Raw genomic sequence first — 16,420 nt, forward strand, 5'->3', positions numbered from 1 at the left:
GAAGGGACGCTAGGAAAGTAAATGAAAACAAGGGAGATCAAAAGGGCTCCACATTCTGCTTTCTGCAAGAACTTGAGAAGACCCCTTCTTGATACAGCCTTACTTGTTTCGAATGAGTTCAATAAAAACACAAGGTTTGGATCAAGTTGTTAATCTCATTCCATCTTTAGTTTTTAAAGGAAGTAGCACCAGCAAATAGGAAAGCAAGCAAGGGAGACGTTTAATCTGTTGTTCCTTTCAATGAGAGAGACTGATTCGTAAAATTTTAACCTTTTTTCAGAATGGATTTTGACGATGAAGATGGCGAAGGGCCCAGCAAATTTTCAAGGTGAGAATTTATTTTTTTTAATGTATTTTGAAAGGACTTGGAATTGGACCCTTTTACCCATCCATGAGGCCACCTGATGTGGATTGCATCAGCATCAATTTGTGAGAGGTTCAAGAGTGCAGCAGATTCGGGGTGCCTTTCATCCCAAGTCTGCCGCCATCTCCCTTCAACCTGCCACCAATGCAAGCCACAGTTATCTGTTTTGAATGAGAAGCAGATCATTCTCCTTCTTGCCATACTCCCACACGTTGCTGTCAAAGCTGGAAGTGTGCAAGGAGCATGGCAAGAGCTTTGGGTTGTTGTTTTGGCAGTGCAGAAGCAGCAGAACTGAGATGGCATCAGGTGACATCCTGGCTCACGCCACCCCCCCCCCAAGACCCATGTCTGCTCAACCTCTTAACACTGAGCATGCTTTTGTGCTAAGTCTGTGCCAATATGTGAATTCAAACTGTTTTCTTGACCTTTCACTATGTGTGTTGTCATCCTAGCTGCCGATAAGCCTCCTGTTTACTTATTGTGCTTTCTGTATTGCTTTTTTTCTTTTACAGGTATGACGATAGAAACATAGGAAGCTGCCTTCTATACTACTTCAACACCATTGGCCTGCCTCAGTCAGTATTGTTGACTAGCAGTGGTTCTTCAGTGTTTCAGACAGGGAATGCTGCCAGGGATTGAACCTGGGACCTTCTGCCTGCATAGTAGATGCTCTGCCACTGAACCACAGTCCCTTCCCCTCATTTGATGATGAGCAAATCTGGTGAGAAGGTGAAAGTATACAAGGTAGGCGTTGAGACAACAGCAAGGGATAATCTTATCCCAAACAAGAACTAAAAGTTCATCTCTGTTCCTTTTAGCTTAACAGCCCATTCCCGAGCTGCCCAGTGCCCAAGGCTGCAGCGGCACCAAAATAGCTGCCCCTGCATCCTATAGATGCCGGGCAGTTGCGGGCAGCTCCTGACACCTCCTCAGTGGAAGGGAACATTCGTCCCCTTTCCCCGGGAAAGGTAAGAAACCCCGCAATGGGGCTACTGAACTTTGCCTCACCTATTAACCAGTGCAGGTTAAGTAGTCCTGTGTTGAGCCAGGAGGCCCAGTGGGAGGTCCGCCAGTCCCGCTCTCCTCCTGTCCCCTCTCTCCCCGCCATGCCTTCCCTCCACCAACCCCCCGCCCTGGAACGCCTTTGACAGGTGTTGGCCCAAGATGCGCTCATGCCGCGCATTCTCTGGTGCTGGGCCGGCACCGACTGCCACAAGTGTGCCTTACGGCACGTTTGCAACAGTGTATGCTGGTGGGGGTTCGGCTCACATTGTTCAGGATTGGACCTTTAGTTTTCCCCATTTCTCAATGAGTGATCAAAATACAGCTGATGCCGAAACATTGTCCAGGGAGAAGTGAAAGCATCAGCCCAAGTTTGCATCTTTTTGTGGTTTGTTTTATAGAATGAATACATGGCTTATTTGGGCTGGAGATCATTTTTAAAGAGAATGCAGAATGGTGCATGCAGTTTTATTTGATCATATATTTATGTTCTGCCTTTCCTGTAAACTAACTGTAAAGACAGCTAACAATATAAGGCATGCTATTATGGCAATATAAAAAGTTCTTTAAAATACGGTGTACTATATAATCCAACAGCTGTACTAAAAACCACAGATAAAAGCAGGAAGTAAAAACAGATGTAATTTGGCTGATAGAAATAATTTCAGAGATCTTGCAAAATAAAAAAAAAATGCGTTCAGCTTCCATTTAAAGACAGACAATGAAGGAACCAATCAGAATTCAGGAGAGGAGGGGCATTACAAAGTTGTGGTGCCACTACTGAGAAGACCCTGTCTCTCTCTATAGATATATATAATTAAAATAATAAAATAAAGTATGAAGACAAGTGTAACTGTTAAACAGCGACAGAGTTCAAATACGTGCAGAACTAAAGCCAACAGAAAGAGGAGGAGGAGAAGGAGTATAAGAAGCAATGTAGGGAACATCAACTTAACTGAACACCTTTCTGAACAAAAAAAGTTCTAATCGAATGGTGAAAAGCTAACAGCAAGAGGACTGGATGAATCTCAAGGAAAAGGAATTTTCATAGCCTTGGGGCTGCCACCGGAAAGGCCCTATTGTCGTCTTCCCCCCCCCCCAAGGAGGGAGAACACATAGCAGGTCCTCTGTTGTTGAACCAACTGGGTGGGCAGATTTAATGGGAGACAATCCTTTAAGGATCCTGGTTCCATTCCATTAAGGACTTTAAACATTATGACCAATACCTTGAATTGAGCCAGAAACTCACCCGTAACCAATCAAGATGATATAAAATGAGTTTTATGCTCCCAAACATAGGCCCCAACCAGAAATGCATTCTGTACTAGCTGAAGTTTATGGATGCTTTTCAAGCATAGCCCCAGGCAAAATGCATTATCCAATGTAGCTATGTAGCTTAGAGAGCATGTGTTAGCTCAGCATAAGTTCTCACCTCTTGTGAATGACCTCCAGCTATTGCATAGAAGTGGGCAAGCAGTTTTTCGGAGGTCTGCAATTGGCCGGACACCAACAGGGAAAATATTGCAGACGGAATATCGAAACGTCATTAATTTGTCTAGTGTCTGCAGCAGAGACATCACTGCAGTGTCTTGAGTGTGTCCTTTGGCAGACTTCTTTAACCTTGAGGTGTCACTGAGTACTTGGACACTGAAATGTAAGTGATAATATATTTCTACAGATGGAATGTGTGTGTAACTCATTCTGCACTCTGAGCATTCACACATTCCGGGATCTCACATACGCTGCTTTTTATGAACAGTTTGAAGACTGTTGCAGTAAGAACTGTTTGGGCTTAAGTTTGAAGTATGCTTCTAAATAGATTATTTTTTTCATTGCAATGCATATTATTCTCTATCCCCTTAATCCAAAGGCTCAGGATGGATACTATATATAAAAGTGAATGCATTCTTAAATAATTATTATCCTTGTAGCCTAGCCTACTTTAAGGTCAAGGAACAAAAGACCTAGGGGTCATGGAGCATTTCAGTAATTATCCTTCCCAAATAAAAATTATGGGTCACCTGTTTCTCTCCCCTAAAGGAGTTGCAGTCCAGTCCATTTCCTAACAAAATATAAACTCATCAACATTGTAACCCCTTTGGGGCAGGGACTTGTAAAGGGCCATGAGCACAGATGCCCTATTATTCAGAGCATCATATCTTTGACTAAGGGTGCAATCCTAACCAACTTTCCAGCACTGACCTAGCTGTATCAGTGTGGTGTGCACTGCATCCTGCAGTGGGGAAGTACTCAAGAGAGCCTCCTCAAGCTAAGGGCATGCTTGTCACCTTACCTTGGGGCTGCATTGCTGCTAGGTCAGTGCTGGAAAGTTGGTTAGGATTGTGCCCTATTTCTTTCTCTCCTTGATCCTTTTTATGTATGTTTAGGGAGAACCACAGTGAGATTGAGAGGCGCCGGAGGAACAAGATGACCCAGTACATCACCGAGCTGTCAGACATGGTACCCACCTGCAGTGCCCTGGCACGCAAGCCCGATAAGCTGACAATTCTCCGCATGGCCGTGTCGCACATGAAATCTATGAGGGGCACTGGAAACAAATCCACAGATGGGGCGTATAAGCCTTCTTTTCTAACAGAGCAGGTTGGTAGCTCTGACAAGACTGTGGCCTTGATCCTGTGGTTACTTGCAAGTATGTAAGCTCTAGGGCAGGGGCTGCCAAACTCCTGCCCATGGACCAGATCCTGTGTGTCTGCAAAACGATCTCCACACTGCAGCGTTTTTGCCCAGTCTTTGCAGAAAGTCGCACCGATCAGCTGCTTCTCCCCACAAATCTGGGCGCAGAGCTTGGGGCAATGTGCTGCAGAAGTGGCTGTCCAGTGCAACCCCTTGCAAAGATTGGGCATGAAGAACTGAGGCTGCAGCACAGAATTGTAAGGCTTTGCGATTGCTGAGCTGCACCTGAGACCGTTTTGCAGGTGCACCGTGGGCCACAGTTTGGAGACTGCTTCTCTAAAGGGCCTCTTCACGTGTCGCATAGTGGCCACTACAAATTTACTGCCACTACCCCAACAAAGAAAGTGGAGTTGCAGCTTTTTAGTGACTGAGAGACAGTTGCTTGTCCTAGGCAATGGTGAAATTTGAAGATAGCTGGTTGATTGGATTCAGACATAGCATGGTTTGTTTAGCTAAACCATGGTTTCATGTTATGTTTCAATTCAGCCTTGCCCATAAACCATGGTTTGTTTTGGGCCAGCAGACCAGGATCTGAACCCATTTTTCAAGTGGGTTTGCAAATCACAGTAATTACTAATTAAGTAACTGGTTTTCCATGATGTCTGAATTTTTCATGGTTTTTCATGATTTTCATGGTTTTTCATGATGTCTAAATTTAAAAAAAAGCAAGACTTTTGATAAACCTGAGTAGAGCTAGTGGTCTACCTCAAGAGGCTGCAATCACTCCTGGCAACATGAGTGAAAGGTAGTGCAGGAGGCATGTGCTAGGCAAGTTATGTGCCTAGCAAACACAGTGGAGGGTAACCTTGAGCCAGGGAAAGCCTTATCTTGACTTCAGGTCAAGGATGACCAGTGGGCCATCTATTCTGGAACGTGGCAGGACACTGTAGCTCAGGGCACATGTTGATTGGCCTGTATCAGGAGAGGCAGCAGAGGACCTATCTGGAACCTTCTGGTTCTATCTAGTACTGATGTAATATTCCCTTCCCCGTTATGCCACCCCATTTGCAAGCAGTGATATGGGGGGAAAGCTTTTCTTGGAAGAAGAGGGATGATGGTTGCCAGTGGCAGCAATTTTTTTTCCCCCTCAGAAGCCCTCAAGAACAATGCTGCATAGTTGTTGCATTACAACTTGAACAACGCTGTTGTATTACTGTGACAGGAACTCCTGGGAAAAATAAAATGGTGTCTTCCGGGACTAGCAGTACCTTCTCATTCTTGTCCCAAACACAGGGAGCCCAAAGGAATCAGTGCCATATAAAAAGTGCTTAAGAATTTGTCTGGATAGTTCCCTGAATATTTGTGTGTTTTGGGCAGGAACTGAAGCATCTAATTCTTGAAGCAGCAGATGGGTTCCTTTTTGTCGTCGGCGCAGAAACCGGCAGAGTGATCTACGTGTCCGATTCAGTCACTCCTGTCCTGAACCAGCCCCAATCGGAGTGGTTTGGTAGCACTCTGTACGAACAGGTCCACCCCGACGATGTGGAGAAACTGAGAGAGCAGCTCTGTACCTCGGAGAACTCCATGACAGGTCAGTGCTCTCTTTGACAACGTGCGAGCCTCCTGTTTTGTCTCTTCCATTTTTATCTTTCCTACTACATCATGTAACCCTTGGTGCCAAAGGGAATTTCCTTCTTGGAAGGGATAGCAGCTGCAAGAGGAAGGCAATTGGATTGGGACTGTGATGGGGCTTTATGCCTTTTCCCCTTCCTTCCTTGCCAGGGTACTGATCTCTCCTTCTCTACACTGGTGCTATTTCAGTTGAGAAAAATTAAACTTACAGGGCTGAACTGTGTGCTGGACAGCCCAATCCTAATCTGCGCTGTAACAGGGAGGCCAGCTGGCTTGTGCTGTATCCAGCGCAGGATTGGAGGTGGCTGTGTTGCAACTCAGAGCAAGGGGATACCTTGCTCTGAGCAAGGGGATTTCTCCTAGCCTGAGCACTGCCCTGTCTACCGCAAGGGGGCTATACGGATCTGTGACAGTTAAATTGCTGGAGCAAATTTGAGTAGCCCGATGTTGGGCCGGGCTGCTCTTGAGGGGGGTTAGGATCTGGGCTGGAGGCTGGTCCCACCCCTTCCCAGTCCCAACCCACCCACCAGTCCACCCGCTGCCTGCCCTCCCTGCTCCAGAATGCCCCTGAAATACCCTTCCCCTTCCTCTCCAAACCCCTGCACTGGAGGCTTGCCAGCAGCACAAGTTCACCATTCCCTTGGCTTGCTCCAGTGCAGGGAGGTCGACATGCATCCTTGCGCTGGCCTCCCCGAACCAAATGGAGGCGTAGATGTGCCCTATGGCACGTTTGTGACACTTACAAGCCATTATAAGGGACATAGGACGGCCCAGCGTGATCTCTGGATTGCGCTGTAACATAATGTGTAGTAAGGTCAAACTGCACATTCCGGAAGTACTACTGTGTTGTTGTTTTTTTGTATGATACATCACTGAAGCAGGATCACAGTGAGGGGAAAGTGGTTTTCATCTGATCTTCCTGCCATTGTCCAGAGCTCCCACTGCTGCTATGGGTTAAGGAATAAAAGCTTCCACTTGGTGCAGAGGTGGGGGTGATACAGATTGGGCCCGTAGCTTGGGGTAGGAGCCAAGTTCCCACTTCCCTTCCCTGCTGTGGTCCTAAACTGCAGAGAGCCCCAATCCATCTGCTGTTTTCTATTTTTAAAAAAGCAGAAAAGTGCTAAGCACACAGTTCCTGTACTGTATAGCTTGACCCCCAGGCAGGCTAACAGTACAGACAAGAGACCCTCGGTCGTCTCAGTCTCCTTTTCTGAAGTTAATGGAAACTCAGGTTAATAAGAGCAGAGAGAGACAGGCTGACATTTTGCCTCCTGGTGGCATAATGCTGATGTAGGTAGTTCATGATTGTTATCCTTTTTCTCCTAGCCACTGTCTCAACTTTATTTTGGCGGCTGCTTCCACTTGGCTCTGCTGCTGAATTTCCATCTCATTTTTGTCTGCCCTTTCTGTAGCCGTGCATGTGGCTTTTCGATTCCTTAATTTGTTTATGGGTTTAACTTACTCTTCCGTATGCTAGTGACCCTGAACTTAATCCTGCTTCACTGGAAGCTTTTCCTTTTGATTCTTCTGTTGTAAAAAGTTCTTTGTAGCCAGTTTTAACAGATTCTGAAGGGCTTCATTCTTAGCAAGTCAGAATCTCATGTGACCCTTCAGCGCAATGTGATGCTCTTCCCTAGGCTGCACGACTTTCGCATGGCTTGTTCTTATGCACTCCCATGTCCCTGTAAATCACTTGAGCTATGCTTGCACACATAAGCAGTGACTACTATTCAGCTATATACTGTGAAAACTGCTGATCACAGCTATGGGGAAAATGGATAGGGAAAGGTTTTTCTTCCTCTGTCATAGTTCTGGAATCCAGGGTCATCAAGTGAACCTGGCAAGAGTTTCTAGGACAGATATAAGGAAGTAGTTTGTCACAGAGTGCATACTTGTGAAACTCACTGCCACAAGATGTGGTGATTGCCACTAACCCTAGATGGCTTTAAAAGGAGACTTGGATTTACAGACGGCAATTTATCACTAGTATATGCACTCTTGCAAATTCAAGTATATGCACTCAGCCTTCCCCCCCCCCCAAAAAAAAAGACAAAGAAGAATAACAGTTTAAATAGTGCAGACCAATTGTGCCTGCCACTCGAATTACTCTGTTATGCCTCAGAATGAACCTGAAACGAGAGAATGAAGCTGCTCGTCATCTGGTCCTGCCCATCTCTCGTGCTGTGATTTTAGTTTTTTAAAAGGCTGTACGTGTGGAATTTAAGGGAGTATTCAATTACTGGTTGGCCTTAATTATCCACAGGTTTGGGACCCATGGATTAGACTCAACAAAGGTCCCTGACCCGTGTTTGGAGGGCCAGCCTGTACCCTCTGGAGGTGCCCTGCGGTTGCGCCTGGAGGTGTTTTGAAGCATGGGGAGGCAGCACGAGGCCTCCCCGCATTTCAGAAGGCCTTTCAGAGGCCTCTAACATGCACTTCCAGTTTTTTGAAAACTCCAGCAGGCCCTCTGAGATGTGAGGAGGCCGTGTGCTGCCTCCCCATACCTCAGAACACCTCTGGTCGCGACCAGAGTGCACCTTTGATCACATCCTGGGCCCACCTGCAGATCCCATTATCCTGCATCTCTGGAAGTTCTGTGAACGGAACCCCCATGGATGCCAAGGGCCTATGATATGCACCATTTTGACTTTGGATTGTAACCTTGGTGTAAAATGAAGGCTGACTGTACGGCATGGATTTCTGCATGATGGAAGACAGCAGCTATTAACTAACCAGTTTCCCAAAGCCGGTTTAAAATTTGATTGTTTTGAATCTTCAGTCTGCCATAATCTAAGAATTGTTCCACTTTGAAGTGCCTACATGGCCTCTCTGCATTGTAGCCTTATGCAAAGTTAAGACAAGTGACCCATGCAGCTCAGTGCATCCCTTTCCTTGGCTAACAAGGATCTAAGAAAGGAGGATGTTTGGAAATATCTGTACATAAAACTTTGGAAAGCCACTTCTCTTGTTGGACATGGTAGTGCTAGCTTAGGTTAACATAAGAACATAAGAACAGCCCCACTGGATCAGGCCATAGGCCCATCTAGTCCAGCTTCCTGTATCTCACAGCGGCCCACCAAATGCCCCAGGGAGCACACCAGATAACAAGAGACCTCATCCTGGTGCCCTCCCTTGCATCTGGCATTCTGACATAACCCATTTCTAAAATCAGGAGGTTGCGCATACACATCATGGCTTGTACCCCATAATGGATTTTTCCTCCAGAAACTTGTCCAATCCCCTTTTAAAGGTGTCTAGGCTAGACGCCAGCACCACATCCTGTGGCAAGGAGTTCCATAGACCGACCACACGCTGAGTAAAGGTTAGTTGATCTGACACCTTGCCTGTTGCTTGTGTGTTCTACTTTCTCCATCACCCCCCCCCCCAAAAGGCAATGGGGACAAGGGATACAACCAGTTGGCTGCTGGCCTTTGAGGAGAAAAACTGTTTCTAATTCTGATTAGTGGCTGTGATTCATGCCAATCTGGATTAATTTGGAACAAAACAATGTGATTTTTTGTAACCTGCTCCCCAAACAAGCTTGTGGCTTGCACCATTTCCTGTGAAACATTTTGATAGGGTTTACGTTTCAGGAAGAGCAGATTAACGAAGTCAAAAAGTATCTCTGCCTTTTCCGATTGTGCAACTGAAATGGGATGACTCAGCAGATTTAGCCAATCTTATTTTCCTTGGCTGGAGCGCAGTTTTGTTTTTTCCAGTTCACGCTGTTATGATGTGAGGAGCTCAAGTGGGGAAAATGATTCTCTGATTGTTGATTGTGATGGGGTGCTTTTGGTGAAAGAAAGAACATAGGGTTGGCAGTGACTTTGTGCCATAAAAATTGTGTTGTATTATTGGGATCTGAAGCAGTAGGGAGTTTGCAGAGATTGGGGTAAAGGGTTGGGAGAAGCTGCCTTTCAGAAGGTGCAAGGTTTGCAAATGTTGACAGCTTCAGCAGCTGCACTTGGTTTCATTTTATGTCCAGTTGCAAGGAATGCGGTTTGCAAGCAAAATTTGCACACCCCGAGAGAATCCAGATGTTGTTGGTGGAGTCCGGTTGTCTGTGCCCAATGGAAGAATAATTAAACAGCAATGCGACTTTGAAGCCACGTGATGCACCAGGCCCGAAAGAGGATGCAATAAAGCAGTTTTTGCATAACACTGTTAGTCATTGTTGAAAAGTAGCACAAGAGATGGAAATCCTAGGAATAGCTTTGTTATTTTTAAAGATCAATAAGGCTTTTTCCCCTGCAAATATTGTGTAAGGGGTTATGAAGGGCAAGTTGTTTCCACAGTTCTCGATCCTCACTCCCATGAGGACCAGTTCATACACCATGTGGAGGAAAACAAGAGTTTATGACGAGTGTGGAGCAGTAAAGTGCCAAAATGTAGATAGTGCTATGCTGATTTATGAATGTGTTCATATTTGTTATTTTGAGTTGCTACCGCTGGCTTACCTCTGATGTACCTTTGGAAGGTACAGCTGTATGTGTCAAGAAGCCAGGAATAGCTGTGGCTCTCTGTCAAATGACTCTCAGCTGCAGTTTGCTGGGGTAGTAAAGTATGGAACCTCAGTTTCTCCGTTTGCTGGGACGGTAAAGTGTGGAGCAACCACAATCTCTTCTACAGAGAGTATCTCCAGCTAATAGTAATTCACACAGATACTGGTGTACATGGCCAAGGACCTTTGACACGAAGGGTCAGCCCTGCAAGATTTGGAACCTGAGACATAAGGAATTATGGGACACGAGAGTTGGCATAAAGCAGAGAGAGAGCTGCATTTTCAGACCATCTGGGAATTTGTAGTAGCAAACCTCTGGTGTCTTTTTTTTTTTTTTTTAAACCAGTCCTACCGGATTCAGGAGTGGTTCCAAAGCTAGCTTGTTATCAGCATGGGTTTTATCTGGTGTTTATCGTTCCTAGATTTCCTTCTGCTTCAAAGTGTTTAAATTGCTGGGAAATGTCTTGGTATAACCAAGCCCTAGTCTGTTGTGATAATGGTGCTGCTCTTGAGAATGGGAGACAGCCGGCAAACTCTGAGGCTGTCTTGGGAGCTTGCACAGTTTGACACTGGGCATCTTCTCCAAACTGTTGGAGTCTCAGGGTGGTGATAACGTTTAATCTTATTACAGAGGACAGTGGCCTCTTTTGCTTTCTCTTTTTCATCAAACAAGTCCCAGCCCTAAAACCTGGGAGAGTGGAAGATGAGGACAGAGAGCCACTTGGCACATAGAAAGTTATTCCTACGAGGCTACAAATAGACAGAGCGGTGCCCATGCTGAGCACTGGCAGTGAGCCCAGTGGCCCAAGACCGACCCCTGAAGTTCCCCAGTGCTGGCATAAGTGGTGCAGGTTACTCAGCCAGGAAGCTCATACCATCGCTCTCTGGTTCCACTTTCCCAATCCACAAATGGGCTTCCTCAGAGACCCCTGTGATGATGTAGGCCCATTCATGGATGTGGAGGGCAGGAGAGGGGGCTGCTTAGTTGCTTCTTTGCTGTGTTGCAGGACCACTGAGGGGGAGGCACCCTCCTGACTGAGATTACTCCTCCTCTCTATCTGCCTGACCTGACCTGATCTCCCAGAGGGTGACTCGCAACCCTCAGGCAGACTCCAAGTTCGAATGGGGGTGTGTGTTTATGTGTGCAGGGACTAGACAAGGGCAGAATTGGGCTTGACCTGATGGCCCCACAGTCTACAGAAGCAGTTTTCAATGTTTTTTCTCCTTACAGCACAATATGGTCTTCTCTATAGTCTTTGCCTCTTGCGATGTCACTTCCAAGAGACTGTTCTGGGCTCTCTTTCTTGGGCAACTGTCTGTAGTAATGAATTTCCTATCCCTCTTCCTTTGCTGGCAAACAGGCAATTCGTTACCACAGACAGTTGCCCTAAAAACAGAGCCACAGAACCAGGAAGAGCTTTTCAGTTATTTTCAACCACTATTCTTCAACCACTTGTGGCGCTCCTGAAGACCTTTCACAGCACACCAATGTGCCATGGCACATCGGATAAAAATCGCTGGTCTAGAGAAACAGCCCACAGGGGTGTGCAACAAAATGTCACAGGGTTTTCCCATCCTTGGGGAGAAGTTATCTGTGTTCACTGTCGAACCATTCTCCAGGGTGCATCAGAGTGATGCTCGGGAGGGGAGAAGAGGAAAAAGAACACACCTTTTTTTTCTTTCTTACTTCCTTGAGACAGAAGGGAGAAATGGTTATTGATCACTGCCACGCCGTTTTGTTGAACTAACTTATGAAGTACTTAAAATAAATATTCCCTTGATACAAATTTTTTTTGAAATGTGTTGGGGGGTACCAGTCCTAACAGGTGGCACCTCTGGGTGTACAACCAGAAGAAGATCCCAACATTTTGCTTTTAGAATCTTCTTCCCCCCATACTATCCCCTGTAAGTAATGTATATTATGATCCCTTCACGGCACTTGAGTCCAAACTCTAGTTGAGCATGCCAAATTTACTAATTTATTTATTGTTGGTGCTTGTTAGTCTGCCTGGGGGGGGGGGGGTCTTTTTCTGCAGTTTTATTGAATGAAACATTTCTACATCAGAGCATATCATACCAATCGAAAGAGTGTGCTGAATATATAATGCAATACAGCTTATGACATTATGAATGGTATGAAGAGGGAGGGAGAGGGTTTTTTTTTCCCCTCCCTCTTTCCCCGTCCTGGAACTCAAGGTCGCCTAATAAAATGGGCTGGCAGTAGATTCCAGATGGACAAAGGAGAATCCCCCTTTGTACAGTGTACAATTCATTTCTAGAATTTGCGGCTGCAGGACGTGGTTATGGCCAAAGCTTTGAAAGGGAATTAGATAACCTTCATTGGAGAGGGGAGAGAACACATGCTGTAGCCACCTTGCAAAGAAGGTCTCATTCTGGTCAGTGCTTGGATGGGAGACAGCCTGGGAACTGGGCCATCCCATGGTGGAAGAAACGTAGGACCACTAACTAATACAGTTAGCCAAGATAGTGCAGAACTAGTGTACTTTTGAACATGACACACTGGGTGGGGCAAATGGTGGGAACTTGTGGACTTCCTGGAAGCAACTGGTTGGTCATGGTTGACAACAAGGTGCTGGACTAGATGGGCTTCCTGTCCTGATGCAGCAAGGCTTTTTGTGTATTCTGAAGACATTGCATGCTTGGATCCAAGCCCAGCTTTCTGCTCACAAGGAGGGGGGGATATTTTGAACCAACTGGTCATATGCTTAAACCCTCATCAGGAAGTTAAGTTGGAAAACAATGAAATTGCCACATTGTCTCGGAGGGTATAGAAAAATGTTTTAATATCGACTCTTAAGGATTCAACTTTCTGCTTTCTTTACTTCTTCCTTTCTTTCTTTTTTTGGTCTCTTGGCTGAAGAAATTGCCAGTGGTGTCCCATTTATAGCCTTGAGAAGTGGGGTTTTTGGCTCCCTTCCTCCTCGACACTACCACATCAGCACATGATACCTGTTTTTTACAATAGTTATGAGCTTCTATGAACCTTATGGCATATTTAATAATTAAAAAGATATTAAAAGTAACAATTTCCATACACCCTGGCTGGTTGCCCTTGTTCCAGTCAAAACCCTGCCTGTTGTTCCTCTGTGTTGGAATGTTTCTATAAATCCCAGCCATCACACTTTGGCAATCTTGTAAACCTCCGAGATCATACTGTACTGGGTGGAAGGAGTCAGTGCAGTGGTAGTAGCATATCAGCTGTGCAAGAAGGCCATGTCTAGATCATGTGTGCGCAGGCTTTGGGCCTGCGGGATCCACTTAACTTTGTACAAAGTTTACCAACTGAACAGAAACAAGGTGCAAAATTCAAGGGGTGGATGTAGATTTAAGGAACTAGGAACCTCTGAGCAAATACTCAACTTGGAAATTTGTTTCCAAAACCATTTATGTGAGGATTGGAACTGCAATCCAGCCAATATGGTCCTCTAGTTTAGGTGACAGGTAGATCCACCAGAAAAAGCCCATTCCTGCTGCAACTGAGTATAACTTCATTCAAATACATTTGCAAGTTGCCCAAGACATACCTAAATGGTAGGAAGGCAGGGTATAAAATCTTAAATAAACAGATAGGCCCAACCGTTTGTAAATCAAGGTCCTAGATACTTAAAGAAAAACTTCTTCTGCCTTCCTCAATAAACCAGTGGAATTTATTTGAAGGGCTTCCCTCAGGAGGGAATTCCACAGACAGGGAGACACGATGGAAAATGCCCTGTTCCAGGTAGACATTGGTGGCCTCCAGCGATGGTAGAACCAGCAAGATGGCCTCACTACAGGATGGCTAAGAATGGGTTGCGTCCAAAGAAGATTAGTGATGTTGTTCTATTGAATTTGGAACTATTGAATTTAGTTCCATTGAATTTAAGGAGATTGAAATTAGTCACCGTCTCATGGATTTCATGTGATGCAGTCACAACTTTCTTTGACTACAGCCCAGTATTTTTTGCATTATTTGTTTGAAAAGCACGGTCTCATGCTACATCAGGAGAGATGCCAAAGCTCCTAGGAAGCTTATTGGGGTTATATCAGTGATAAGGCCAGAAATGGCAGGCAAGGAAAGATTCTCTACAAGACTATTTCCCCATCACGCGCTAGTCTTTCTCGAAATTTATAGGAGTGCTGAGCTTATTCCAAGGCACTCTCTGAGTTGATTCAAGATTAAAATAGAGCCAACTGTTCCAGCCAGCACCACATGTGAACTGAGACGTGCTCTAGAACATGTCCCAGAATCCTCTGCATAAAACACCACGTTCCATGGCCTATGCATACAGGTTCCTTGGCAGATACATCAATGTGGAAAGGCTTCCCTAAAAACTGAGAAGTTCAAATAACGCAGGCATATCTTATTTTTATGAATGAAAGGGAGGATATAATTGGACGTTGAGTGCTGGAAAGTAGGCCTTCCAAGTTCAGAGGTTTCTGGTTCCTTTGCTGCACTGCAGGACATTGACCACTGGTGTCATTTGCAGAGGCATTACATCAAGGTTAAAGAGCACTTTCAAATGGTTTGTTGTAGAACTGTACAATCTATTCCATAGAACAGGGTATTTCCAAATTTAAAGGAGTGCATTCCAGACTGCCTCAAACAGTGGTAGGAGATTCCAAAGCATGCTTTTTCATACTCAAAAAAGCTATCCCATCCACCCTGCACCTCTGCCTGGTGTTTGTTGTGTTGCATCTGGCCTCCCAACCCAGAAGTAACTGGCAATGACATCATCACCAGTTACTTCTGTTGGACCTTGTGAAGTGGTATGGTGGAGGACAAACATTGAGAAACACTGTTCTAAACTGTGCTCACACACTTTATATCTTTTTTCCTCTGTGCACAGGTTGAGAGGAAGGTGAACGGGGAGTGTGCACACACAAGGCTTGCATTCCTAATGCACAAAGCACTAAACCATAATTTAGTGTTTGTGTCTGGACCAGTCTGTATAAAGTTCCTTAGCAGGTAGGCCTGGAGGGAGAAGGTTTGAGAAGCCCTATTCTAGAATATTCTATTGTAGAGGAAGCCCCAAATCTAGGAATGCTTGGACCACAATGTCAGGTTCTTGTGTATTTCCTTCTCTCATCCTTTAAGCATGTGATTAGAATTATGCACTGGAATCCTTCATACTTGACCCTGATTTTAAAAGCTATCCTTTAAAAAAAAAAAAAAGTTTCTTAACTTCAGGAATCTCAAAGCATGCCCTGTTCTCTTCTCTGTTCCTTGAGATGATGCATGTTTGCTGTCAGTGTTCAATTGTCAGAGCAATTACACAATTGAGTTTAATTAGTCAAATGCAAAGTTATGTGCATTTAAAATCCCCTGAGCAAGAAGCCGAATGGAGAAACATCTGAATGGACATTTTGGAAGGGGAGAAAATTAAGACATATGCAGATGCTTTTATGATTCCCTTGCTCCAGCCAGCAACATCTATAAACATATCCAAAGTATTTGTGTTTCAATCATGCTTCCTTTTGCTTCATTGCCCTCGATATGGATCCATGCTTCCCTGTAGCTGAACCACATCATAACATTAAAACTTATACAACCTTTTTTTTCTTTTTTTGCAATCCAGTGAGGTCACTGCTGAGAATTGGGTCAGTAGATTCTTGGGTCACTCAGTGCTTGGCTGTGGCATACCTTGTTTTTTGGATGTGTTGAGGAATAGATCATACAGGAATTTTTAGCTAGAACAGAAAGGAGAGGAAAATCTCTGTCGGCAAACACATACAACTCAAGGAAGCTTAAATGGAGTTGTGTCTTGACCATCTTTTTTGGGGGTGGGGGAGAAGCAAATGCTGGCACCTGTGGTTTTAGCAAGCTGTGGGACAAGATGGGGACTCTTCCACTCCCATCTGTGATATGACTTTGCTAACAGTACACCTTTCCATTACTGGCTGCCACTGTGTCAAGTTGGAGAGCTCATCCTTCTCTTGCTGTACAAATTTGTTCCCCCCCCCCCATAGTTTTGCTATGGATCTAATCTACTTGCAAATAAATTTAGGTGCTCATAAAGCCTCCTGAAACACATGCAGAAAGCTTCCTCATTTGCTTCCCTCAAATTCCTTTTTGAAGTTCAGGCTTTGGCACTAAGCCTTATTCTTCCTTGCTACTCTAAATAAGCTTAACTGAAACCATGTAACTGAAACAATTACATGTTCTGTTCCTGGTTTCCTTCTACCTGCATCTTCTCCTTCCTGTTGTCTACCTTGTGTCTAGATTGTAAACTGGGCAGGGACCTATCTTTTCACTCTGTCTAAGGCGGGGTGTCAAACACAAGGCCCAC

General features: G+C 45.0%; 1 protein-coding gene across 2 annotated transcripts in view; it reads left to right on the forward strand.

Annotated features, from left to right (window-relative positions):
* The window catches only part of ARNT2 (aryl hydrocarbon receptor nuclear translocator 2), a 115,645-nt gene that overhangs the window by 35,031 nt on the left and 64,194 nt on the right, over positions 1-16,420 (forward strand). For both annotated transcript variants that reach the window (XM_066634838.1, XM_066634839.1), the window contains exons 3-5: positions 281-328; positions 3,754-3,967; positions 5,378-5,591. In XM_066634838.1, the coding sequence (XP_066490935.1) occupies positions 281-328; positions 3,754-3,967; positions 5,378-5,591 (476 nt within the window). The remainder of the gene's footprint in view (positions 1-280; positions 329-3,753; positions 3,968-5,377; positions 5,592-16,420) is intronic.

This window comes from Tiliqua scincoides, chromosome 8 (assembly GCF_035046505.1).
Source record: "Tiliqua scincoides isolate rTilSci1 chromosome 8, rTilSci1.hap2, whole genome shotgun sequence".
Taxonomy (NCBI): Eukaryota; Metazoa; Chordata; class Lepidosauria; order Squamata; family Scincidae; genus Tiliqua; species Tiliqua scincoides.